The sequence below is a fragment of the Aethalodelphis obliquidens genome, unplaced genomic scaffold, assembly GCF_003676395.1.
Source record: "Aethalodelphis obliquidens isolate GAN/ISIS:26980383/991018 unplaced genomic scaffold, ASM367639v1 scaffold90, whole genome shotgun sequence".
Lineage (NCBI taxonomy): Eukaryota > Metazoa > Chordata > Mammalia > Artiodactyla > Delphinidae > Aethalodelphis > Aethalodelphis obliquidens.
The window spans coordinates 2,571,318-2,596,049 of record NW_020838034.1 but is presented as its reverse complement, the minus strand read 5'-3'; the positions used below and the strand labels follow the sequence as shown (position 1 = coordinate 2,596,049).

General features: G+C 55.5%; 1 protein-coding gene across 3 annotated transcripts; it reads right to left on the bottom strand.

Moving 5' to 3' along the window:
* Positions 1 to 964: 964 nt before the first annotated feature.
* On the bottom strand, positions 965 to 24,701 carry RHBG (Rh family B glycoprotein). Of its 3 annotated transcripts, XM_027095196.1 has the most exons (10): positions 21,843 to 22,112; positions 16,630 to 16,816; positions 15,982 to 16,132; positions 15,712 to 15,859; positions 13,483 to 13,649; positions 13,043 to 13,180; positions 12,826 to 12,959; positions 12,144 to 12,265; positions 11,066 to 11,139; positions 10,480 to 10,880 (listed from the first exon to the last, which is right to left on the bottom strand). In XM_027095196.1, exons 1-10 carry the CDS (start codon positions 22,027 to 22,029, stop codon positions 10,812 to 10,814), a joined length of 1,377 nt encoding a protein of 458 aa, XP_026950997.1. In that variant the 5' UTR covers positions 22,030 to 22,112; the 3' UTR covers positions 10,480 to 10,811. The 3 variants fall into 3 exon arrangements, with proteins under 3 accessions (XP_026950995.1, XP_026950996.1, XP_026950997.1); XM_027095194.1 differs by lacking the exons at positions 10,480 to 10,880; positions 11,066 to 11,139 and adding an exon at positions 965 to 5,638 and having other exon boundaries at positions 15,982 to 16,183; positions 21,843 to 24,701; XM_027095195.1 differs by lacking the exons at positions 10,480 to 10,880; positions 11,066 to 11,139 and adding an exon at positions 965 to 5,638 and having other exon boundaries at positions 21,843 to 24,699.
* Between the last annotated feature and the right edge of the window lie 31 nt (positions 24,702 to 24,732).

Here is a 24,732-nt window from a genome sequence, read left to right as displayed (position 1 = left end):
CTCCCCTGCAACCCCTAGATCCCCTAAGGGGTAAGGGTTCTCTCTGGCTGCCTGGAGCCTGGCTGAGAAGGTGCTTACCACGCATTTAGGAAACAGATGAATGGCCTGGTGAGGGGCCGGTGTTTACTTTTATAACTAAATGTCTGAGCAGCTCTGGGAGGATACAGGGGAGACCAGAAACATTAGTTGCCTCTGGGATGGGAACTGGGTGGTGGAGACCCGGATGCAGGAGGGAAACTTTACTGTGTGGTACACCCTTTTGGGCCTCTAAAGTTTTATGCCCTTAAAGTGAAGAAATTCCTGGGGACCTCCCTGGTGGTCTGTGGTTAAGACTCCTCGCTTCTGCTGCAGGGGGCATGGCTTCGATCCCTGGTCAGGGAACTTAAATCCCATATGCCACATGGCCAAATAAGTTATTATTATTTTTTTGGCTGCGTTGGGTCTTTGCTGAGCGAGCTTTCTCTGTTTGCCGCAAGGGGGGTGCTACTCTTCGTTGCGGTGCGCGGGCTTCTCATGGCGGTGGCTTCTCCTGTTGCAGAGCACAGGCTCTAGAGCACAGGCTCAGTAGCTGTGGTGCACAGGCTTAGTTGCCCCGCGGCATGTGGGATCTTCCTGGAGCAGGGCTCAAACCCATGTCCCCTGCGTTGGCAGGCGTATTCTTAACCACTGTGCCACCAGGGAAGCCTCAAATAAATAAATATAATTAACATTTTTGTTGTTGTTGTTTGTTTTGTTTGGTTTGGTTTTTTTTGCGGTACGCGGGCCTCTCACTCTTGTGGCCCCTCCCGTTGCGGAGCACAGGCTCCGGATGCACAGGCTCAGCGGCCATGGCTCACGGGCCCAGCCACTCCGCGGCATGTGGGATCTTCCCAGACCGGGGCACGAACCCATGTGCCCTGCATTGGCAGGCGGACTCTCAACCACTGTGCCACCAGGGAAGCCTCAAATAAATAAATAAATAAAATTAATATTTTAAAAAGTGAAGAAATTATTATTCAGAAATAAATCTAATTTAAAATAATAATTACTGCATCTTTTTTGAAAGCTTGGGAAGGACAGTGTTTAACCCCAAAGGCCAGAGCATAAGAGAACCCCTGAGACTCCTCACTGGGGAGGAAACAGTGCAATTTCAGTTCCTTCCCTCCACCTTCCCCTTCTCTCACCCTGCTCCTGCCTCCTCCCAGGGCCTGGTCCCTGTGCCCCACACTCCGCCAGGTCCTCTAAGAGCATTTCAGTGTTGGCCCAGGGAGCAGAAGCGCCCCCTCCCTATTGGGTGGGCATTGCGGGCAGAGCCCCTGGATTCTCACTAGCCCTGCACAGGGCAAGTCACTGAAGCTCCCCAAGCCAGCAGCTGCCCCTGTGAACACACAGTGACGGCCTGGCTGCTCTCCCCTGCAGAGGTCTGAGGGCGGCTGCCCGCCCTCCTCTGTACATGCCCGAGGGAGACTTGCTGCCCAGCCCCAGCCATGGGCCCTGTTATCTCCTGTGTGCTCTCTCCCAGGCCACCTCCTGTCTCTGCGCCTCCTTGTCCCATCTGGGGCATGGGTGTATCCCTGCCCTTCCTCCCCCTGTATGGCTGAGCTGAGGATAAAGGAGCTCTGGGCACCCAGTCTTAGCATTCTTATCTGAAAAATGGGGATACAAACAGCTATTTGCCAGAGCTGTTGGGGGGATTAAATGAGATAATGTATGTAAAGTGCTTGGCGCGGCGGGGCACGAAGTGGGGGCTCATAAATGGTGGCTGTTATTATAGTTATTAAATGGGAGGGACCCTGCAAAATGTGCTAGCCTGGGGAAGGGACTCATCATTATTGCTCTGGCTGGGAATAATGAGGCCTTGTGGTAATAGCCCCTCGCACTCCCAGGCCCCTCTGACAAAAGGACGCAGCGGCTGCGGACGGGCCCGACAAAGTGAGAAGTGAATGGTACATAATGGGACACTTAGGGGCTTAGCCCAGGCTGGGGGGCGCTGGGAAGGACCCTCCGGCTGTGGCTCCAGGTGCTGAAGGACCCCACAGGCCGGAAACCCAAGCCGATGGGCCGCCCTTTCTTTGCTTCAAGGCGGCTTGGCCAAGAGCCTTCAGCCGCAAACCCAGGTCACCCGGGCCTTCGCTAATAATGGACAAAGCGCCCCTAAGTGCCAGGTGCCGCTCTGTGTGCCAGGGCACCAGCCCGCACCAACAGACCCCAGGACCTCAGGCCGTGCGAGGCTACTGTGGGAGACCAACATGAATCCAAGCAAATACTCAAAATAGGTAGAGATGCTGATGAGTGATCTGAAGAAAAATAGGAAGGGAAAGGGGACATAAGGGCTGGAGTTGGGGTGGTGAATTCAACTTAAAATAAGGTGCTTCCGGAAGGCCAGGTTTTGTCCAAACTTTTCTTGTGGAAGATGTTAAATAGATGCAAAAATAGACTAATCTAACGAACCCCCATCTACCCCTCATCCAGCTTCAACAACGGCCGGTCGTTCCATCTGCACCTCCACCTACTCTCCCCCACCTCCCGTGTCACTTTTCAGGAAACTCCAGACTTCTCCTTTCATGGAGGATGTGATTTGAGCAAAGACCAAAGGAGATGAGGAAGCCAGCCACGTGGTCATTAGGGAGGTGAGCATTCCAGGCAGAGGGAGCAGGTGCAAAAGCCCTGTGCCTAGGATGGGAAGATCAGGCTCTAATCTCAGTTTTGCCTCTACTGGCTGTGTAAGCTCACATGAGTCCCTTCACTGCTCCGAAACTCAGTTTTGTCATCTGTGAAATGAGGCTGATGCCCTCACCCTGCAGGGAGTTTGTAGAGGTGGAATGAGAATCTCTGCGAGTGTTTTATACAGTAGAGCAACACGCCAGGATCAAGGTCTACTCTCAGAAACTCAGTGTCTTGGTGGAGGTGAGGCAAGGCCCCAGGGTACCCAAGACTAGGTAGGGGTTGGGAAGGGGGTCTGGGGGTGGTTTCCTGCAGAAGGTTACCCCCAAACTTAGTGTAGCAGACTACGGTGATGGGGAGGGGGCTTGAGCTCAGAGCCAGGCCATGTCTGCTGGCCTCCCCCTCACCCCCACCCCCATGGATGGGCCACAGGATCCCAGGCTGCTGGAAACAAGAGAAGGGCCAAAGGCCTGAATGGCCAACTGTTCTCTGAGGAGGCTTGACCCCCTCTAAAGACCCTTATCACCACATCCACCTCCCTCCCAGGGTGATTATCACCCAGAGGGGCCTTTCCTGGGGGACACAAAGAGACCCTCCACTCCCATCCTCTAGGCAGGATAATGGGCCATTCACACTGAGGGGACCCCAGCCCCACACCTGGCCCTCTCAGGCAGCCCCCGACAGCCCCATTGTCCCAGGCCCGCCTTGCACACGGGTGTCAGTGGCAGGGAAGCCCTAGCCCCCAGCTGGAGCGCTCCTCGACTTCCCCCACCTCCCCAGCCGCCTGGACTCTGGGCTCGATCTCGGGGGGGGGGGGGTGGGCCCACCATTCATCCCACACCCGCTCACTCGGAATTTCACTCCTCTCGAAAGTCCTTACAGAGCGATGGGAAAATGGGAGGGAATAATTAGGAAAATCATTAACGTCTCAAGGCCCATCTGAGAGGGATTAAGGGATTAAAAGGCTTCCAACCAATCTCTCCTACTTTAAGGTTGTTGGAGGGGTTTTGTTTCCAGGACTTCTTTTTCCTCTTCTCTTTTCCTGGATTGGGGGACACTAGAGTCTTGGTGGATCCTTCCTTCAAAAGCTGCAGGAAAGGGTCAAGACAGTAAAATCCGCATGGAGAAGAATGGGGAAGAGCAGGTGTATGGGGGAGGGTGCCTTCCCAAGCTCTCCTGAGCCGCCTTGGGCCGCCTCTCCAGACATGGGTGGAGAGGGAGGGGTGCAGCGGCCAGGCTGGGCCGGAGGGGAAGCCCAGACAGGCCTGCTGAGAGCGGACCGGCTCCCTCGGAAGGCCCCTGAGAGGCCCAGCCCTGCACGCCAGGCCACATACACCTCCTCCGAGTCCTGGCTGACTGGGTCCAACCGAGGCAAAATGGGCCAGAGGCTCCGTGCCACACATCCTGCTCTGGAAGGCCAAGGCTGGAGGTCAGAGAGGAGGGAGCGGGGCCAGAAGGCTGAATCAACAAAGACTTTTACTGTTTGCAGTAAGCAACATGCAGCCGCTGTCCTTGAGCAAGGCGTGGTCCAGTGGGGGTGAGCAGGTAAAAATGAATAGCTCGTTACAACACACTGCGAGGCTGGCTGAAGCGTGAAAGGGGGTGAGGGGGTCTACAGAGGAGGCAGACCTCAGCCAGTCTGGAGGGATTTGGGACAGTGCCCTGGAAGGGTGATTTATTTATGAGAGGATCCCTAAGGCCTGGCACCTGGTAGGTACCCACAAACTGTGAGGTAAGTGCTCCACTCAGATGCATCACCCCCTTTTATATGGAGGGTCTCACTGAAATGGTCCCCCTCACCTGGCTCAAGGCAGAGCCGGTATTTGGGTTGCTGGAGAGCAGAGGGGCACGTTAGGGGATGGCCCAAGCTCTCCCTAGAGTCTTCATGAGCTCCATCCTGACACAGCCCCGAACATTCTGGGGAAGAAAGATACTGGCAGCACGTGGCTCACACAGTGCCCCCCCCAACCAACACACACACTCACGGTTCCAGTTTGGGGGCACCCTGGAGTGAAGGCGGCCCCTCCATTTCTCTGGAAGCCTCAGTTAAACCCCCTCTGAACTTCTGTACCCACCAACCCTTGCCTCGAAGACCTGAAGCCTGGTGGGGCAACATGGAGGCAGGCGGGAGCCATCCTGAGCCAGCACCTCGCCAGTGGTGCGGGTGATAGATGCCGGCGGCTACAGCCCTCTGCAGCATTAATAACCACGTTTAAAAATGGTCTTAATTAGCAACTGCCAACAAGAAGCCCGGTACTAATTCCACCAATAATCGAGGCTTGCGGGGCGCGGACAGGAATGCTAGTGAGGGGATGGATGGCTTGCAGACCCTGTGCATAGCTTGCAGATACCGTGCAGCTGTAGGGTCCAGCAGAGGCCAGCTGAGTGGCTGGAGGGCTGGGAAGAAGGGGGACACTGCCCCCACCGGCTCCCACACCAGGGCTCCTTGACCCCCCACGGCGTAGCCTCCTCAGATGGTGTTGGGACAAAATGAAGCGTGAGGAATTGCAGGGAGGAGGGGAGATCTCTGTCTGCGCCGTCAGAGCCAGAACCCAGACAGCAGCCTGTGGGATGAAGGCGCGCCTGTAAAAGCCCAAGTGAAATGAGCTAGAAGGGGATTGGGAACAAGCCCCGCAGTGTCCCGGAGCCACATTCCTCACTCTGGGGAGACGGAGATGGATGGTGCTGAGCTGGGGAGGAGGGGACACTAGGGTGGGGGGGGCATCTTCTCCAGCTGAGGGCTCCCCTGCCAAGACGAGCAGGGTGGGAAAAGCGAACTTAAGAATCCAGCCGATGCCCCAGCACAACAAAGCCCACTTCCTCTCTCAGCCTCAGAGCCAGGATGGGTCTGCTTGGGTCCTGCCCAGGGACCTTCCAAAGACCATCCAGAGCAGGCCCAGAGAGCTCCAGAAATCCAGGCCAGAGAGAGAGAGAGGGCCCCCTTCAGAGCAGGCATCTCTGGTCCAACCTCTTCTGGGGACAACCTGCAAATGTCCTGGAAGAGAAGAGGGAGGGTCATGGGAGGAAGGATGTGTTCTGGGGCTCAGGCGGGTGGAGCCTCTAGCCATGTGTGGAGACGTGCAGGGACCTGGGTTTGGCTTCTTTCAGATGTGGCTTTTGGGGTCCCCGGAGGAGTTTCCATGAGGCTGGGCAGCCCCAGGTCAGAATGTTTTGGAGGGTTCCAGGTTGGAGCAGAGACGCAGTGAGGAGTTGGAGGGGGGCCCACTTCCAAAGGTGGGGAGTGGGGGTGGACAGGACTCTGGCTACTTCCCTGGCACCATAAAATGCCTCAGCTCCCAGCCCACATCCCCTGACCCCAACTTTCCTCTTATCTGTCTCCCAAATGCTATCCCAGGAGGCCAGGCTCCACTGCCCGCACTGCACCTCCACCTCCCCAGAATGGAGTTGCCACGCATGTTGTACCTGGATCTCGTCACAGAGGCCAGGAGGACAGAAGGAAGTGCTCCGTCTTAGTGAAAGCCTGGGCCAAACCAGAAATGAGCAGGCCTCTGAGGCAGCACTAGAAGCCCTGCTTCCCGGAAGACTGCCTGCCCTACCAGCGTCTCCTCCCTCCTCTCCCCATTCAACCCTCTCCTGCCTTACTGGAACTGAAAACCTGGACTTCCTGGGACAGTTCTCATTTTGATGTTGCCCCGATTGATTTTGCCCCGAAAACCTTATGAGCCTCAGAAGCATCACTGTTTCAAGGGCCCAGGCACCATCTCTGAAATAGCTCCCACCTGAGTGGCATCAGCCCTTGCTCATGAGCCTGTGGGGGAGTTTAGAAAAGGTGGAATCGGGTCCTGCACCTTGCAGAGTCGAAAGCCCAGTTACTGGAGCTCAGCCTGTAAGCACCCAAGAGCAGAGGCCAAGTTCCCAGCTAGAATGGACTCTGCTTCCCGCATAGGGTCCCTTGCCTACTATCCAGTGTTGGGCCAATACCACCTGTTAGATGGGCACAAGCTCCTGGGCTGGGGGTAGAGGGATGCACCTTTCACTTGTGGGAGGGGACTTTCTGTGGCAAACCACTCCCCCGCACCTCTACATCACTGGAGAAGTTTCTTTCAGTCCTGCATGGCTAGGGCTTCTCCCAGTAAACGGTGGGCCTTCTTAACTGGTGGTGGCAGCAGAAGGAAGCAGGAAGGAGGCCTGGACTGGGCCTGGGGCTCACGAGTCACAGAGGATCCCTCGGGGGCATCTCTGTCCAGTAACCTGCTTTGGGGAAACTATGAGTATTTCCCTCAAGGTTCTGGAAGGGAACTGGCTCCAGAGACACCTCTGGTCAATGTAATGTGAAAAAATGGATGGAGATGGAGAGGGCAGTTAACAGGTAAGGAGGATGGGAAGAGCATCACCTATAGGCTAGGTTTAACCTCCAAGAGACGAGGCTCAGAAATGAACTGATTTGTGTGAGTGGGGTGCCAAGTTGGGGGCCCACCAAGGTCTGACCCCAAAGTCAAGGCTCTTTGGGGAGAGGAGTAGGTATGGAGGGAACAGGTGACCACCCCTGCCTGGCCCCAAGGCGTGGTTTGGGTCGCCTTCTTCCTTCCTCCCCGGGCTGGCGAACTCCGATCGGCGATCAGACGGCGGCACGGAGACAATAGCGCTCTGTCCCGGGCGGGCGCTCCGGGAAGACAGCTCATCCCTATGCAGGGACGGCCTCCCCCACCCGGGCCTGGCCGCCAGCCCCTTTCAGGCGGTGGAAGCCGGGGCGGCGGCAGAGGGGGATTCTCACAGGCCGTTGGACATTTGCATAGCCCGCTCGCCCGCCCGGAGACATTGGCCCGCATTGTTCCCGGGCGGCGGCGGCAGCGCCGGCGGGCGCACGGGCCGGGGCGCGCGGGGCGGCGCGGAGGACCCGGCTGGGAGCGGGCGGGAGGACCAGACAAAGGAGACGGGGCGCGCAGAGCCGGGCGGGGGAGATCGTGACGGTGGGAGAGAAATATTGGGGTGAGGTGGGGCGGGGGACGCGGCTGCCGAGTTAGTCTGTCCCGGGACCGCCACCGACCCCCACTTCGGACACCCACGCCGTGTCTAATTCCTCCCTGAGCTGGGGCCACCATGCGCCGTGATTTGAATCCCAATAACGGGGCATCTCAGGCCTTCCCCAGGCTATGCAGGTTCAGGGCGCCAGGTCCTCCAGAGGTCAGAGGAGCAGCTCTAGCTCCCGGCCCGGCCCAGGGGGCTCTGGCCACACAGGCACAGAAGCACCCTGAGGCGCGTGGGGAACCTTGGACCTCCCAGCCAGATGTCTGGGCAGGAAGCTCTGTTGTCGCCCACACATACTTGTGCCAAGCCCGTACAGCTCCACCTCCAGAAACCCTTTCCTAATGCCTCTGGCTCTGCTGGCTTGACACTGACCCCAGCGCAGCCAACCTTCCCCATCAGTGGGGCCCTGGGAGGCGAGCAGGGGCCAAGTGTCCTCGTCCATCATTGTCCCCCGAGCTCAGGCACTGGGGCTGGACAGACGGAGTTCATGAGTGGGCAAGTGTCTGATTGTCCTGCATTGAGAGTGATAATGGCGGTGATCAGAGGGGCTGTCCCTGAGGGGCAGAGGCCTCATTGTCCTGAAGGGGTGAGGAAGGAGCTCCCTTTGCCCCTGTCCCCGCCATCTCCTTGACCTGTTCATTGTCACCCTGTCAACCCAGCCTGAATGGATGGGCCACCGTGTGGGGAACCAATGGTGCTGAGCCAGGGGCTACAGGAAAGATGGGGGAGGGGCTTAGCCTTGGTGAAGCAGAGAGGCTCCAAGGATACCTGCCTTCCCTGCCCTCTGAGCTCCCTGCCTGAAAGCAGTAATGGGACGATCACCCCCCAGACCCGAACCAGTAATGATGGCTCAGTCCATCATTTGGACCGAACAATCTATGGACTGCCCGCCAGGGTGCTAGGCATTGCAGGAAAAGCTGGGGGAGGGAGAGGAGGAAACGCAGAGGGAAAAACCAAGGGCCTGGTTTAGGAGAGTTCAGTCCAGGACAGAGTCCGCTGAGCCATGAAGCCAGGGTGCCGTATCTTGCAGTAGAGCTCAGGAGCGTCTCCCAGGCCATGGGAGGCTTTATGGGGGTGATGGAGCCTGAACTATCTGGTTAGGGGATATTCAGGGCCATCTCCTGTCAGGCAGCCATCACCCTTTCTCAGGGACCTCTTGGTGGGCCACCCTAGGAACTGTAGCCTTTCCTCCCTTAGAAGCTGGCTGGGTAATTGCCCTCTCCCAGGGAGGGTTCAGTTGTCACTTCTCCAGGAAGCCTCCCTGGATTGAGATGGTAGCAATGACCAGCCTAGGCTAGAGCAGCCCCTTTCTGTCAAGCCTGGAGGAGAGTTGGTTGTGGTCAAGAAAGAACCAGAGTAGAAGGAAAGGATCAAGTGGGAAAATGTTGGTGGTATGCGTAGTAAATGAATACTCGTAGCCTTTCCCACCCAGGATGAGCAAGGGCAGGGAGGGTCTTATCCTTAAGTCTCTCCTTCCTAGAAGTCTTTCAGATCTCTGTTTGAGGACTGCTCAGAGAGCTCAGGGGCAGAACAGGTCAGCTGGCTGTACCTGGATCCATGCAGAGGCAGAGCCATGGCTCTGCAGGGTGAAATGGGGGATGGGCCTCTGCTTGCCCAGACTCCCTCCCAGCAGGGGCTGACAGGACAGGGTACCTTTTTGCAATCTCAGCAGTCATCCTGCCTCAGCACAAGGATCTCCCTCCAACATACCTACCCCAGCCAGCAATGGTCAGGGGAGGCTGTGGAGGAAGGAGGGGAGCTCAAGGGGAGGGATATACCAAATATATTTGGGCCACATGGGCAGGCGTGGTCCCCATGGGGCACTTCTCTCTCAACCTCCCTCCTTGTTCCTCAGCTTTTCTTCAACTCTGTGCTTGACCTCTTTCCCCAGCCAGACTCAGTCCCTTCAGCTACAGTGAGGATGGAGCCTTGTGGGGGCACCTTTTGCCCCTGTCCCAGAACTAGGCCTCAGCAATCCCTCCTTGGGTTCCTACGTGTGCATGGGTTTTGGTTTTGAGAAAGAGGTCTCTAGTCATGCTCACTCCTGCCAGAAGGGAAGAGCAGGAGAGGGCAGAGGGGGGTCCCAGTACTTCAGGGCTGGGAAAGGAGCTCTGGTCTACTGGCAGGATGGATTCTCTGTTGAATGAGAGATCTGGAATGACATGTGGTGGGGACTGGGAGCTCAGAAAAGTCTTGTGGCATGAATAGTGAGGACCAGAGCTGAAGCAGACAGGGATGCCGTTAGGCTGTAGGAAGGACTTCCCATTCTTGGTAGAGGATGGAGGGGCAAGAAAGGCCGCATCTTCCTCTGCTGGGTCTGGAGCGCCCTCTGGTGATCAGATGGCTTCGGGCTGACGGAAGCCCCATTCTCTGCAGCAACTCATTTGCCCTTCCTAGTCCCCACTCCTCAGACTCGGGACAGGGACATAAGTTGGTGCCTGGGGGCTGGCTGCTTCCAGCTTCTGAGGAGTTAGTGGCAAAGAACTCCTTATGCCCCTCTTAGTCCCAGCAGGGGCCCTCTTCCTACTCTGTTCAGCGGCCACCCAAGTTGAGGGTCAGAGTGGCAGCCGTTCTGGAATAGGAAGAGCTCTCCAGGAGCCTGAGCTGTCTGTCCTATAACAAACACACACTTGCTGCAGGAGAATGAGCTTCCTGTCTCTGGAGGCAGGTAAGCCCAGTCTGGGCATCCACCTAGCAGAACACGGCATCCTAGGGCGAGTTCCATGGACCCAGGGAGGCAGGATATTGTCACCACTAAGGTCCTTTCTCACCCGAGGTTCCAAAACTGTGAGTTAGATGGTAGGAGGAGCCCCCCAAATTCCAAGTGCACAAAAAAAGGAGTGAGAGTCCTCGGTGACCGTGGTATTTATCACCCTCAGAGAGCCAGGCCCTGGCTCAGGCTTCACTGTAACAGAGTGATGCTGGTCCAGTGGATCAGCAGTCACTTGGGTGCCTCACTTGCAGGGCGTGGGGCGGTGGGGTGGGGCTGTGTGAGGCTCTCCCCTCACCACACTAGTTACAGCCCCTTCCCCAATGCTGCCTATGGTAAGGAGGCTCCTTCCGGCTCCTGTCTTCTTTCTTGCAGCAGAAGTGATGGGAACTAGAAAAGAAAAGCTTCCCAACGGTAGCCAGCCATCATATTCTAAAAGGAGACCGTCCTTTCAAGTCCTGGAAGCAAGTTAGGCCCGAGTCTCCAGTTCCTCTGCCCTCAGAGGTCCCTGGGCTAAATCCTCATGCTCCCCAGGCACCTGAAGGGCAAGGATGGAGGAGCAGGTAAAGGGGCTGGAGACCACAGCTCAGGGAGGGACCCCAGAGGAGAAGAGACAAGCGAGGAAGGAAAGAGGCACGTTGGATCAGAGGAGGTGCGGCAGGGAAGGGAAGGTTGGAGGGTGAGAGAGCCCCATGGGCCTGAGGGGCTGCAACCACATCTCACCTCCCAGTAAACCTGGTCCTCGTAGCACTGGGAGTCTGGCGGGGAGTCCAAGAAGGGCAGCCGCAGCAGGAGCCCTGGTGGCAGTAGGGGATCATGTGTGAGGCTTTTTGCCAACCCCATGGGGGAGACTGCCACTCAATACCACCGGGCACAGAGGAGCCAGGAGGCATGAGGTCAACGCGATGCCCAGCACAGGCATATCACAGTGGTATTTATCGAGCACCGACTTTTGCTAGGCCCTATGCAAAGTGCTTGAGGTGCATTGCCCTCCTTAAGCAACCACAGCAACCCTGCAAGGTGAATATGATCCCTCTGTTACAGAGAAGGGGGCCAAGGCTTACAGAAGTTAAATAACTTATTCAAGTTGGCACAGTTGGGAACGGACCAAACAGTGAGTCTGTCATGAACCACAGCTCATAAGCCTTCTGTGGCCGCCTATCCAGGAGGGGTGCAGGAAGTGTTTATTGAGTAAGTAAGTAATTAAATGAATGAATGAGCTGAACCTTGTTTGAGAATGAAAATCTCAGGGTGGGAGCAGGAGGGTGGGGATACTCAATCAGACGTTTTCTTCTGAAGGCCAAAAGGACTAAGGCCAGATATCAGGAAGGACTGCCTGACCTGGCGTCAGTGGGCAGGCTGCCTCTGTGGAAGGTTTTTGTGCTCCAGTCTAGTGATGAGACAGGCAGGGCTCTTCCCTCCCTGCCCCTAGCCCTACTCGCTTCAGGGCCTCAGCCTGAGGTTGGGCTGCCCTCTAGTGGGAAGAGGGAGCAGCACAGGGAAGCCACAGAGGAGAGGGATCTGTCAGCCTCTAGCAGGCTTCCCATCTTCCCTTGGCATCGGAAGGGAGCAAGTACCCACTTTGTCCTACTTATCTGGAGGAAGTTACCCCTTAAATGTACAACCCCACCCTGCACCTGGCACAAAGTAGGCGCTCAACAGATACCTGTGAGTAAATGAATGGCAGGGGAATGGGATGAAATGGCCCTTCCTCCAGAGAAACCCCCTCCTCTGTCTTCTGCCCTCCCTGGAGCTCCTCACAACGCCCCTCCCCCCCTCCCACCAGGCCAAGGTCACTCACCTCCGAGGCTCCCACCCACAGAGGCAAATATCAGTGTGACAAACAGTCCGAAGAGCTGGTGCATGGCCTGAGACGTCGCGCTGCGCTGGCCCTTGGCTAGGAGTGGAAACACGCTCTCTAGGCTGCAGGGAGGGGAGAGTGGGGGGAGACAGGGATGGAGCATGGAGCCAGGGCTGGTCAGTGCATCAGTGCACTGCACCGCTTCCTGCAGCGGCCAAAAGGGCCTCAAGGGAGCTGCCAGGCTGAGTCACCTCCGGGCCTTTGCTCCAGTCAGGCCCATAGCCTGGAACACCCTCCCACCTCCCCTGTGCCAGCAACACCCTCACACCTTTCAAGGCTCACTTTGAGGGTCACTTTTGCCTGCCCTCTTTTCTGAGCCCTGATGTGCAAAAATCTATCCTAAGGGTCAGTATCTCTTACCTGACCCTTTAGTAATAACACTATTGAAATCATTTGTTCAATAACCTTCTGCTGCACTTGAGTGAGGACCAAGAAGGCAGTCCCCAGTCTTGTTCACTCCAGTTTCTTCAGCTCCCAGGAGGTAGAGCAATGAATGAATGAATGAAAGAAAATAGACAGCTTTTTCTTGTTGGTCCACAATAGGAGGAAGAGAGTGAGGGACTTAGTTCAAGGGGGATAACGATTCCACTGGGGATGGGGGGTGAGGGTGGGGAGAACTCACCCATCTCCGTAAGCTTCATGGGTGGCCAGCCCAGCCACAAGGACCCCCAAGAGCGCTCCCAGGACCCCAGGCATCCCGTGGAGGTTGTGGACACCGCACGTGTCTTGGACTTTGAGTTTTGACTCAAGGGTGGGCTGGAGAACAGGACAACAATAATGAGTCTCGTGTGCACTCCGAAGACCCCCTCTTCTGCCCAGGGCCCAAGAGGCATCTGTACCGTGAAGAACTTGTACCCCAGTGTGGAGACGGTCCCAGCCAGGAAGCCAGCTACCAGAGCCCCAAAGGGTGTCAGCATCATTTCAGCCGATGTCCCCACCACAACCCCTCCGGCCAGTGCGGCATTCTGGATGTGGACCTAAGGGAGCACAGAAGAACAAGGCGTTGGAGGCCCTTTCAGATCGTCACACCCACACCCAACCCAACCCCGCCCACCACAGTGGCACCTACTGCTTCTGAAGTCCCCCCACCATCTAACCCTCTAACTCTCCTGCTATCCTGTCATCACCTCATGCTCTGACCCAACGCCTCCAGTGCAGATGGAGCCCCCTATGCCTGTGCCGTTACCTGTTCCCCTGGAGAATCCTCCTTGCAGGGTCTCCGATCTCTCCCCCGCCTCCCGGTCCCTCCCTCTGCCTCTCCCAAGCCTCTCCCCCATACCATGTCCAGCCGCCCATCCCTCCCGACAAGGGCTGACAAGGCGAAGGTGCTGAGGGTGCTGGCAGTCAAGGAGTAGTACGTGTTGAGAGCCGACCGATGCTGCCCATCCCCCAGCGCAGTGGGTGCAGAGTTGAAACTAGGCCAGAAGATCCATAGGAAGATGGTCCCTAAATGGTGGGCAGGCAGGCAGAATGCGAGGAAGGAGGTGACTCCCCCACAAGGCACAAGCTGTGTAACTGCACTCAAGTCACCTACCCTCAGCAGCCTCAGTTTTCTCATCTGTGAAGTGGGGATAGTGATACCCACTTTATAAAGTGAGGACTAAATGAGGTGATACATCCCAAGTGCATAGCGCATGGCCTAGCCAGTACTAAATGTTCAACAAATGGTAGCTATCGCAGGGTACTGGCACAGAAGGGAGCTCCTTGATTGAAAACCACAGGGGGTTGAGATTTTTTTTTTTTTTTTTGTGGTACGCGGGCCTCTCACTGCCGTGGCCTCTCCCGTTGCGGAGCACAGGCTCCGGAAGTGCAGGCTCAGCGGCCATGGCTCACGGGCCCAGCTGCTCCGCGGCATGTGGGATCTTCCCGGACCAGGGCACGAACCCGTGTCCCCTGCATCGGCAGGCGGACTCTCAACCACTGCGCCACCAGGGAAGCCCGAGATTTTTTAAGTATCAGAAAAGGAAAGAAAAAAAAGGCAAAGGGCACCACATGTCAGGCACTAATCTGGTACTTGATATACATAAGAGGAAAATCACTTGTTTTATAACCTCAACTGCCCCCTGGAGAGGGTGGGCCCTGCCATGAGCACCGATGGGCTGGGCCTGCGCATCTGGGGTAAGGACATATGCCCTGCCTGCGGGTCCCAGGTCAGTCCTGGAGGGAGAGGGGGAGGGGCCAAGGGCAGGTGAAGGGGAGCTGGGGACCCGGTAGGGTAGGGTCAGCAGAGCAAAGAGGCTTGAGAGACTGCCCCTTAGTCCTGAGTGGTCCTTGGGTTGCGATGTAACTTCTGCACCTCCACAGTCTGATTAAAATCTACCACACATACACATGCATCTTCTGAGAAGAGTTTTGGGAGGAATCGAGGAAGAGGCCAGTTTTCCTGTCTGGAAGAAGCTGGGAGGCAGAGGAGATCTGAGAATGTAAGCCTCGCAGGAAAGCACAGACATCTTGGGGAAGCCTTTGGACTTCAAGCTAAACTTATCTGAGTCTCAAAGGGCAAGGAGGCCTCAGCTGACCTAGGATTCCACATGCTCTATTTCACAACAAACCCAGAGGTGAGCAAGAAATACAAAACCAGTCTCTTTTTAATGTAAGAACGGGCACTTCGGTCACTACTCAATACTACCCTCAAAAACATAAAATAAGGCTTCCCTGGTGGCGCAGTGGTTGAGAGTCCGCCTGCCGATGCAGGGGACACGGGTTCGTGCCCCGGTCCGGGAAGATCCCACATGCCGCGGAGCGGCTGGGCCCGTGAGCCATGGCCGCTGGGCCTGCGCGTCTGGTGCCTGTGCTCCACAACGGGAGAGGCCCGCGTACCGCAAAAAAAACCCCCATAAAATATGGATTTCCTTTCCTGACTCATTAGTGAATAAAGAGAGAGGAGCAGAGGCCAAGGCAGAGGTATGCACTTAGGAGAAACAGGTGGTGATGATGGGGCTTGCAGGTCAGACCCTACTGCTCGCCGGCGTGACCTACGACCTCTCCTCCTCCCCCTTGAGAGTGCAGGGGCTTCCAGGAAATCCCCTGAGAGGACGTGACCTCAGGAGGGGGGACGCAGCCCCAGGGACAAAAGCCTGGAGGTTAGAGATGGGGAGAAGCTGAGTCTGGCTGGAGAGAGAGCGTGGGGAGAGTGAGTGGGGAGGGGGCAAGGGGGGGAGGAGTAGCCAAGATCCTGCAGGGGTGGGTGCACCAGGCTGAGGAGTCTGGTATCTAACTGTCGGTAGTGGGGACCCTGGAGGTCTTCAACAGAGACTGGTGCCCTCAGACTTCGATTGAGAAAGGCCCCTAGGATGGATCTCAGGGCATGTGCATACCCCAGTGCTGAGTTCTAAGAACCTGTCATAAAACTACTGAGAATGGTGAGCACGGATTCCCGGGGCTCTGGTGAAAGAATCCGAGTTGGAAGGGAGTTCCCAGCCAGAGCCCCAAGGATTCTAGGTGGCACCCCAAGACCAGGCCTGGAGATGAACCGGCCCCGTACCCACCACACCTCAGCAGGCCTCACCAATCATGGCAAAGAGGTCCGAATGGTAGACGGAACCCTGGCGATGCTTGCTCTTCTCCAGCTGGGGCCTATAGAGGACCCTGGAGAGGACCAGCCCGAAGTAGGCGCCAAAAGCGTGAATAGTCATGGAGCCTCCTGCATCCTTCACCTGGGGAGGTGGAGCTGAGGTGGAGGGGCAGCCCCTCGCCCCTGCCCCTACCCCACGCCCTCCCTGCTCAGGGCCTGGCCCTGGCCACTCCCACTCCTCACCCCATCCCCATCCAGACTCACCCTGAGGAGACTAAGGAGCACAAACTCGTTGAGGCCAAACAGCACCACCTCCAGCAGGGCCATGAGCAGAAGCTGAGCCGGCCCAGTCTTGCCCAGTATGGCACCAAAGGAGATGAGCACAGCCCCAGCGCAGAAGTCAGCATTGATCATGCTGGGGGGTTGGGATGGGGAGGGTGAGAGGGGGCTGGAAGCGAGGGCAGCCCTGGGGGGTGGGGGGAGGGGAGGAGGCAATGAGCCTATCCACCTAAGCTCTTCCCTGGTAGGCAGGAAGGTATCACCTCGCCTTTTTTGTGGATGCGGAAACAGAGTCTCAGGGAGGTTCTGGGCCTTAGCAAACAAAGCCCACAACAGGTGGAAGAACCAGATCTTGAATCAAGAGCTCCTCTGAACCCTGCCCTTTTCCATGACACTATCTATCCTCCCAACATCTCTTGGGTAATAAGGGGCCTAAAGAAATGGGGAGGTGGGGCTCGAGGATGGGAGAAGATATCAAGCAACAGAATAGGCAGGGCACCTAAAAGAAATCAACGGATGGGTCAAAAACCTGGGTCAGGGAGCAGACTTGAGGGACTGGGTTTGAGCTGGGTCCCTTGGACAGGGGCCTCCCAGGTAGACCTCAGGGGAGCCAGGGTGGCCGCCACTGCCCACCTCTCTACGCCTACATAGATGTGGCCATGGTGGAAGGAGTGGAAGAACCCCTGGACGAGTGTGGACCACTGCAGGGCAAAGGCGGCCGAGAGGAAGGTGAAGCCCACGCTGCTGAAGCCGTAGCGCTGCAGGAAGACCATGAGGAAGCCGAAGCCCACGAAGATCATGGTGTGTACATCCTGGAAGCCTGCAGGGTGGAGGGGGCATTCAGGGCTGCTCAGGCTGCCACCCATCCACCAATCAGCCATCCTGCCAGCGCCCCCAGCTCTCACAAGCCAGGGCCGCCCTGAGGCTGGAGCCGAGCCTATAAAACTCCCTGGACATGGCCGGCCTCCCAGCCCGGATCCCCCATGCAGAGCTGGCCAGCTTGGAGCAGTGGGACCCAGACCATCCCTGCTGTCGCCAGGTCAGAGCAAGAGAGTAGAGCCTTCCGCTCTCTTCTCTGCCCCACTCATTTGCCCTATCCCTGGGTTGCTTACAACCAGTGAAAAGTCCAACATTTCCTGTGTTCTTTCCTGGCACAGTCCCTGCCCTCTGTGCTGGAAATTCTCTTCCCCTGCCGGGTTTTCTTAAATTTTCCCTTTCTGTCGGAAGTCCTTCTTGATGTCTACCCTCCATTCCTCATACTTCAGAATCTATACCTCTCCATTTTCAGGATTTTAAATTTTATAAATTAATTTACAAAAATAACTTTAAATTGTTAACAGAGATTATCTCAGAGAAAAGAAATTAAAGGGAGGGGGCAGGGCTGCTGAGCTGTACAACTCTGGAGCAAATAATGCCCCCTGGAGGTGTGCAATATGGCCACTCCGGGAAGGAGGATTTTACCCTATAGTTTGTTTCTTTCTATACTTTGAATGTTTTAATTTTATAGATGAATCACTTGAATTTTTTTAAGTGTCGGTGGGGTTTCTGGGCAGGGAGATTTGGGGTCTTTTCTGTTTGCTTTCTATTCTGTGTAAAAAGATCTAAAATAATAAACAGTAATAGTGAAAATGAGATATATACAACAATTTGCTTTTGTATTAGTTTGTTCTGTACCCCTCCCCCCATCTACTTGTAAATAGGGTTTGAAACACAACCTACTGTGATGTTCAGCCAGTGCATCTAGTCCTGTTTCCTTCGTCTTGGGTCTATGTATCCATAATGCTATGCTATCTTTGGCTTTAATTGAGAAATACTAGAGAAACACTTGAGTGCATTATTGCATTTGTTGTAAATAACTTACTGAGAAACAGGGTCAACCACGACCATAAACTCTCCTTTCATAGCTCCATGTGAGAAATTTCTCCTGGAACTTAGTACTAGGAAATGTCATTTCCCCTGAGGAACCAGGAGCTGGTTTGCTTTCCCTCATTCATGTGATAGATGTTTACTAAGCAGTCATGCACCAGGCTCTGCGAATGTAGAGCTGTCGGTGGAGGACAGCCATCAAAGGATCAAAGAATCACATATGTGAGGCTTCCTTGGTTCTGATGAGAACACATAACTGACCATATTACCCCTTTTTCCTAGCTGCCTGGAAGCTCAGAGCTACAGGAATTTCAACTATAACAACTGTAGGCCTTCACAGTGTTCCTTATTTGTGTACTGCTTCTATACTTTTCTTATTCACGTTTTTGTTGTAAATGACCGCGTGTCTTGTAGAAAGAGGCAGATCACAAAGAAAGAAAATCACAATCACCTTTTTTGTTTAAAGGTGAAGGACCAACAAGCCAAAAATTTATTACTGAACTTTAGAATGTAATCAACAGCTTTGAGAGAAGCAAATTTTTCTGCTTGTGTGTGTGTGTGTGTGTGTGTGTGTGTGTGTGTGCTGTGTATGGGCTGATAGGAAATGAGTTTGCAAGCCCTTGGCAGAGGGTGGGGTGCATGTTGGAACTGGAGGTCTACAGCTCAGCTGCCAGCCCCAGTGGCCAAGTGGGTGAGGGTCTGGAGGTCCGCTGGCCTCACTAAATGTCTTCACCACTGTGCCACTTCTCCAGCCCAGCTCACTCCCCAAATCACCCAGATCTCTCTTCCCTCTCAGATCTTAAAACCCAACAGAAAAGGAGAGGTATCTTTTAGAACTCAGCCCGAAGCCTTAGTTCTTTTAGCCTCACGGCCTGACTTGTTTTCTCCTTGTGCAAACGGTAAAGGGGGTGCCAGGTCTGTCCTTTTGCCCAAGGATAACAAAGCAACAAAAGGGGCTGGGTCATGCCCATTTCATGCCGAAACCGCTCTAGAACTTGTCTTAAAAGGCAATAATATTTACATCTCCCACCCCGGGTTTGTTTGGAATCAAAACTCAATCCCTTGGTCTTTCACCTGGAGTCTAAACATCAAGAAATCTCCTTTACTCATTCCACTCTGTGGAACATTCCACACAGACATTCTCCATGGACTGTGGTGGGTAAGGGGCTATTCCAGCTGGAGGCAGGGGCATAGATGAGATGACCCCTCAACATTCCCTTCAGGGGATCCCTGGGTTGGGCAGGATGGAGCCTGTTTTCCATCACATCCCCACCCCCACCAAACCCATGCACCTTTGGTTGGAGAGAAGATAAAAGCCCTCCAGGGCCACCTATCACCCTCCCTCCTTCCCTTATTGCCCCTCCCCAACCGCACCAGATGACTCCTGAACAAGGTCAGACTGTGGGACAAGGGGACAGTTAAAGCTGGGGCTTTAGCATCTAACAGAGCTGGATTTAAATTCCAGCACCTCCCCCCTCCACTTCTCACCATGTGATCTTGGACAAGCCACTTAACCTCTCTAAGCCTCAGTTTCCTCATCTGTAAAGTGGGGATATAAAATGTGAGAAGCAGGAAAAAGGGAGTGGTAAGCTGGGGAGGCCATCTCCCCCCACCACTCCACCCCCACATGCCTTTAAGAGGGCAGATAGGGCTGTATTCTCCTAGAAAAGTCACAAACCACTCTGGTCCCAGTCACTTCCCCCTGCCCCCACCTCAAGAAAATCCTGATTCCATTTGTCCTAAATCCCTCTCCTTGCAAGTCAGGTCTCAGAGATATATAAAAAAGAACCTGTCCGTATTTTTTCTTAGAACCCTTTCTCATCTTTGCTTCTGTGTCCCCTGTATGCCTAGTCTTTTCCCCTAGTTTCTCCCCTTCTTTCTTTCTCTCTCTCTCTCTTTTTTTTTTTTATTGGAGTATAGTTGCTTTACATGTTGTATTAGTTTTCCCCCTTTCTTATTTTCCATTACTTGCCTCATAGGATAGAAGTTTGTAATGTGGGGGAAAGTCTGCAGATGGGGAGTCAAGAGACCCGGTTCTAGGCTGGCTAACTTGCTGTGTGATCTTGGGCAGTCACATGACCTCTCTGGCTCTCTCTCCACATCTGAGAGGAGTGGATCAGATGAGCTCTAAAGGCCCTTCCTATAGAGGTAACAGACAGATGCTCAGAGCAGCCACGCATTTGGCATTGGCTAGTCCCACAGCTAAACAACAGCGGCAAAACTCTCTTTCATCTCCCAAATCAAAGGGCAGTGGCTACACCACCCTCTGGCCCTGACCACTTCTCCAGGACACAGGGATAGGTGAAGACTTGGCTCATCAAAGCCCCACGCTCCAGGGACCTCACACCTCCCTCCTCCCCAACCCATCCCTGCACCAGGGTCCCAAGTCCACAGGGATAGAAACCTAGTGCAGAAAAAGAGGTAGGATTCCCACTGCTATTCCTCTTATTGCAATCCAGGGACAGAAAACTGCATCCAGGAGAGCCTACCATTGCAGCAGAGGGATGAGAGGTTGGGGGTTTCAGGGAGGACTGTGAAGCAAGTAGGGCTTGGAGGCCTTGAGGCCCATGGGAGAAGCAAATGGGGGTTCATGGCAGGCAGCCAGGTCAGACCCTAGGACAAGAGCTTACTTCTCTCAGCCTGTGGACTGTCCCTGCCCAACTTCCCATCTCTGTGGGCAAATGTATGACCCCAAGAGTCTGCCACCCCAGCTCTGTGGCTCTGGCTTTGATTCCAGCATCCATGGCTCACCTCATGCAGCCAGAACTGGGATGAAATGTGGGGCGGGAGGAGCTGTAGCCCTCCCTCGGCCTAGGATGGCCGGTATTCTGGCACTTTATGCCCAGGTCCAAGCCTCCACCTCACCCTCTCTATCCTCAGCATTGTGAGCTTCATTTTCTTGGGGTTGGGGCTGGGAGAGTGTCAGGTGGGGACACACTGCCACCAGCTCTGCATACAGAAAGTAGGGTAATAACAGCCTGGGATTTTTACAGGAGATTCTCACATTCTGGGCCTCATTTGAATGGATATCCTTCAAATGGAGGCATCTTTCTCCCCATTGCTCAGATGGGGAAAACTGAGGCTTAGAGACCTGGTCAAACATTTGTGATGAAGTCTGGGAGATCTGGTCCCAGCTGCCCAGGGCCTGAGTCACAAGGTTGGGTCCCCAATCTTGAGGGAGAGGCTCTGTCCACAACAGGGGGCAGGGGCTTAACCTTCTCCTTCCTGGGCCTTGTCAGCAGGCAGGTGAGCTGTGGTGCTAGGACCTGAGGATGGCTGAGTCCTAGTTCCAGCTCTGTCACTCACATGGTAGGTGATCATGAACAAATCACAACCCCTTTGAGCCTCAGCTTCCTCCTGGGTGAAATGGGCTAATGACCCTGCCTTCCCTCCTTCGCAGGGCTGGGGGGCTGCTACTCTGTGATTGGCTGGTGGATAGTTACATCATTTTCTCTCTGGCTCTGGAAGGACCAGCTTTGGGGGACTGGGGAAGAAATGTCTCAGTCCACTAGTCTTGGCTGCCTTCACAGCTAATACCATCACTGCCCCCTGCGCCCCACTCCCTACCTCCCCTGCCCAGATGATTTTTTCCCTGTGGTCAGGGTAAAGGCAAAGGCAGGAAAGGCAAAGTCTCTGAACAGCCCAGCAAAGCCCAACTAGGCCAACAAGAGAGTAGGTAAAGCTGGGGCTTCAGATCTGGGTTCGAATCCCAGCTCCCTCAATTCTGACAGCAAGACCCTGAACCAGCCACCTAACCTCTCTGAGCCTCAGTTTCCCCATCTTTGCCTACTTCATAGACTAAAGGAGAAAAAATGCATGTGCTGCCCTCAGCATAATACCTGGAACGTGGCAGACGCTAGTGAAAGGGTGTTATTATAATAAATCTGGGGCACCTTAGATCTGGGCATCCAAGTGCTCCCTCCCAAGACATCGGGGGAGCTTAGGGCCTTAGCTCTCCCCGTGCCCTCACCCGCACTCACTTGGGTAGCGAAAGTAAAATTCATTGTCCGCGTTACTGTGGTTGTGCCAGTGCCAGAGGGCAGCGTCGGTTTCATGGTTGTAGCGGACAAAGACCGCAAAGAGGATGGCGGTGGCGCCCTGGAGGAGGAGGCACAGCAGGGGCAGCTGCAGTCGCCGGCCCGCGGTGCGGCGGGGAGACCCGGCCATGGGATAGAGGCTGCGAGTCTCCGTCTCCGGCTAGAGCTCCTGGCGCGCGGCTCTGGGAGACACTCACCGGGCGGGCCGGGCAGGTTTCACTAGAGCCAGGCCCCGCCCACTGGAGCCAGGCCCCGCCCACAAGGTGGCTTACCTGCCCGCAGTTCCCGGCTCCAGCCCGGGAGGTGGGGAAGGGTGGGCGACGTCCCAGGCCTGAGGTGGGGCAAGGAGTGGAAGGCGATGGGGCGTTTGTACCCCCAAGTCCTCTTTCCTTTGGGCCAGCTGACCCTGGCGCCGTTCCGGTTGGGACAGGTCCTTGGAAATGACCCTAGAGAGGCGCCCTATGTTCTGCCTGCTGGGGCGCAGCTGCGGGACCGCAGGGGGCGGTGGGGGGGAGGAAGAAGGGAGGGCACCCGCCCCCTCAAGCATACTGTTAGAGAGTGTTTCCCAAAGAATAAGCGGCCTTATAGGCTCAGACTTCCCTGGCCGAGCCCCTCCAGGGTTAATACAAGAGAGAGGAGAGGGATTACTCAATCTTTTGCCCAACTGAAAAGGCGATAGGGAACGGAGATAAAGAACAGCCGGCTCTCTAGGCATTGATGATTAACCTGGCCGGGGAGGTCTGAGCCTCAACAGTTGCGTTCCTTACCCCACTCCCAAGCCTCAGCCTCCTCACCCGCGTCTGCATCCCACCACACTTGTAGGTCAGAAGGCTGGACCTGCGAGCAGGCTGGGCAGGGGCCAACTGACACTTGGGTTCCCTGCACGTCCAGTGTGGATATGAGAGGGTCTGGGCTGCCCCAGCAGCTGGAAAGAAGGGAAGCTAGATGGCAGGAGGGTCTTCTCAGTTAAGAGTCAAGAGACCCTTGTTACACAAGCAAGGTTTGCATCCGCTGGGGTCCTGGTAGATAGACAGCGAGGAGGCAGCTGTTAATTGAGCACTTACTGTGAACCAGGCTTCAGAGATGAACCAGATGACCCCTCCCTCCAGGAGCCACTGTCCAGTTGGGAAAGAGACACTTAGGAGAGAACTGAATTACCACAGGGGTAAATGTGTGACCCTGGGAATCACAGAGGCTCTGGGGGCCTAGAGGAGAGGCTGCAGAACCCACAGGAGTGGGGATGAGGGAGGGGACAAAGATGGAGAATTGCCTCCCGGGAGGTGGTGTCTGAAGGCAGCCTGGAAGGCCAACCTAGAAACTGAGTAAGTGAAGAAAGAAAGAAGAGGATATGTTTCAAGAAGCGGACCCACATAAGCAGAAACCGTGCACACGTTCAGGGTGCTCAGGAACTGAGGCCAGGGGTGGGTATCAGCAGGCAGAGGTACGTGGCCTCTACCCAGTGGGTGCCGGGCCCCTGGAGACCTCTAAGCAGATGGAGGACCCTCACATTATTGGTTCTGACTCCCAGAGGCCACAAGGGGCTTCACAGAGGAAAACGTGAAGGCCAGTGGGGCTGGTGGTGGGGAAGGCCCTCTGTCTACACTGCCCGTAGCCTAACCCCAGCTGTCTGAAGGGGTTGTTGTGTGGGAGGGACTTGTGGGTATTTGCAAAGATGTCTCAGACCTCGGCCTGAAGGAAGAGCTGCCATTCTTAGGGGATGTGGCCTAGGCCCATAGGAACCAGCCACTGCCCAGAACTGATGGAGGGTAGGGCTCCTCCTAGGAATGGGGGTTGCCCCTTCTCAAGAATTGGAAGGGACAGGAGTGACAGGGGTCCCTGACCCTCCTCCTTGCTTCCCCTTTTGCCCTCTCCCCAGTTCACCTCCTCCCTACCTCCCCTCAGGGTCCTGATCCTCTGGCCCAGCATGGGCTCTGGGGTACAGTTGGATTCTAGGTGCCCAGCCAGGCAGGCATGGGAGGGTGGTAGCTGCCTCTGAGCACTGCTCTACCAGGCTGAGCAGCCTCTCTGGCCTTCGGTGGCCCCTGGCCCCGAGACTCTCTCTCACTTCTTGGTCAGCAAGATGGCTGTTTTCTAGCTCCTCTGCAGGTGGTGGCGTGGGGCGGGGGGGAGGAGAAGATGTCTGGTCAGCAGCCTTTGGATAATGATTCTCAGATAATTCAGCATCTGGGGTATCCTCCCAGGTCCAGCCTTCTGCCCCAAAAGTTCAGCCTGCTTCCTGAGCCCTGTTTGGGAGCAGGGGTTGCCCTGGGTTGCACAGGCAGGGACTGGACAGGCCCTTAAGGGGAAGAGTCTTCAAAAGCAGCAGAATGCGAGAGAGAAAGAAGGAGTGAGCTGGGCCTTCCCAGCATCTTCTGGGAGCCTCCACCCTGATGCCAGCCTCCTCCATCTCTATTCACCTGTTGTCTCTCTTAGTCTCTCTGAATTCCTCTGAATCTTTGATTTTCCCTCTCCTCTGTTGCTCATTCATTCATTCAACGAATATTCACTTAGCGTCAACCCTAAGCCAGGTCCTGGGGCTGTGACCTGAGGTTCTAGCCACACGTGTAACATGGTTGGGTCCTGGATGCCTCCAGACCTGGCAGGTGTCAACCCTTTATTTGTTGGATTGTGGGAGGTCTAGAGGGAGCCTCCTGGAAGGGCCAGGATAGCTGGGCCAACCTCTTGAGGGCATACTTGGAGACCTTTGGGGAACTGCTAAATACCATCTTTATAGGAAGATCTTGTTTTGTTTTGTTTTTTTGCGGTACGCGGGCCTCTCAGTGTTGTGGCCTCTCCCGTTGCGGAGCACAGGCTCCGGATGCGCAGGCTCAGC

What these genes read in the sequence shown, in the direction of transcription:
- RHBG (XM_027095194.1), bottom strand. Translation starts at nt 22,029, where the DNA reads ATGGCCGGGTCTCCCCGCCGCACCGCGGGCCGGCGACTGCAGCTGCCC. An exon ending in TGGGGTACAAGTTCTTCACG is followed by an intron (nt 12,960 to 13,042) that starts GTACAGATGCCT and finishes CCTGTTCTCCAG; the next exon opens with CCCACCCTTGAGTCAAAACT. An exon ending in CATGAAGCTTACGGAGATGG is followed by an intron (nt 12,266 to 12,825) that starts GTGAGTTCTCCC and finishes CCCTCCCTGCAG; the next exon opens with CCTAGAGAGCGTGTTTCCAC.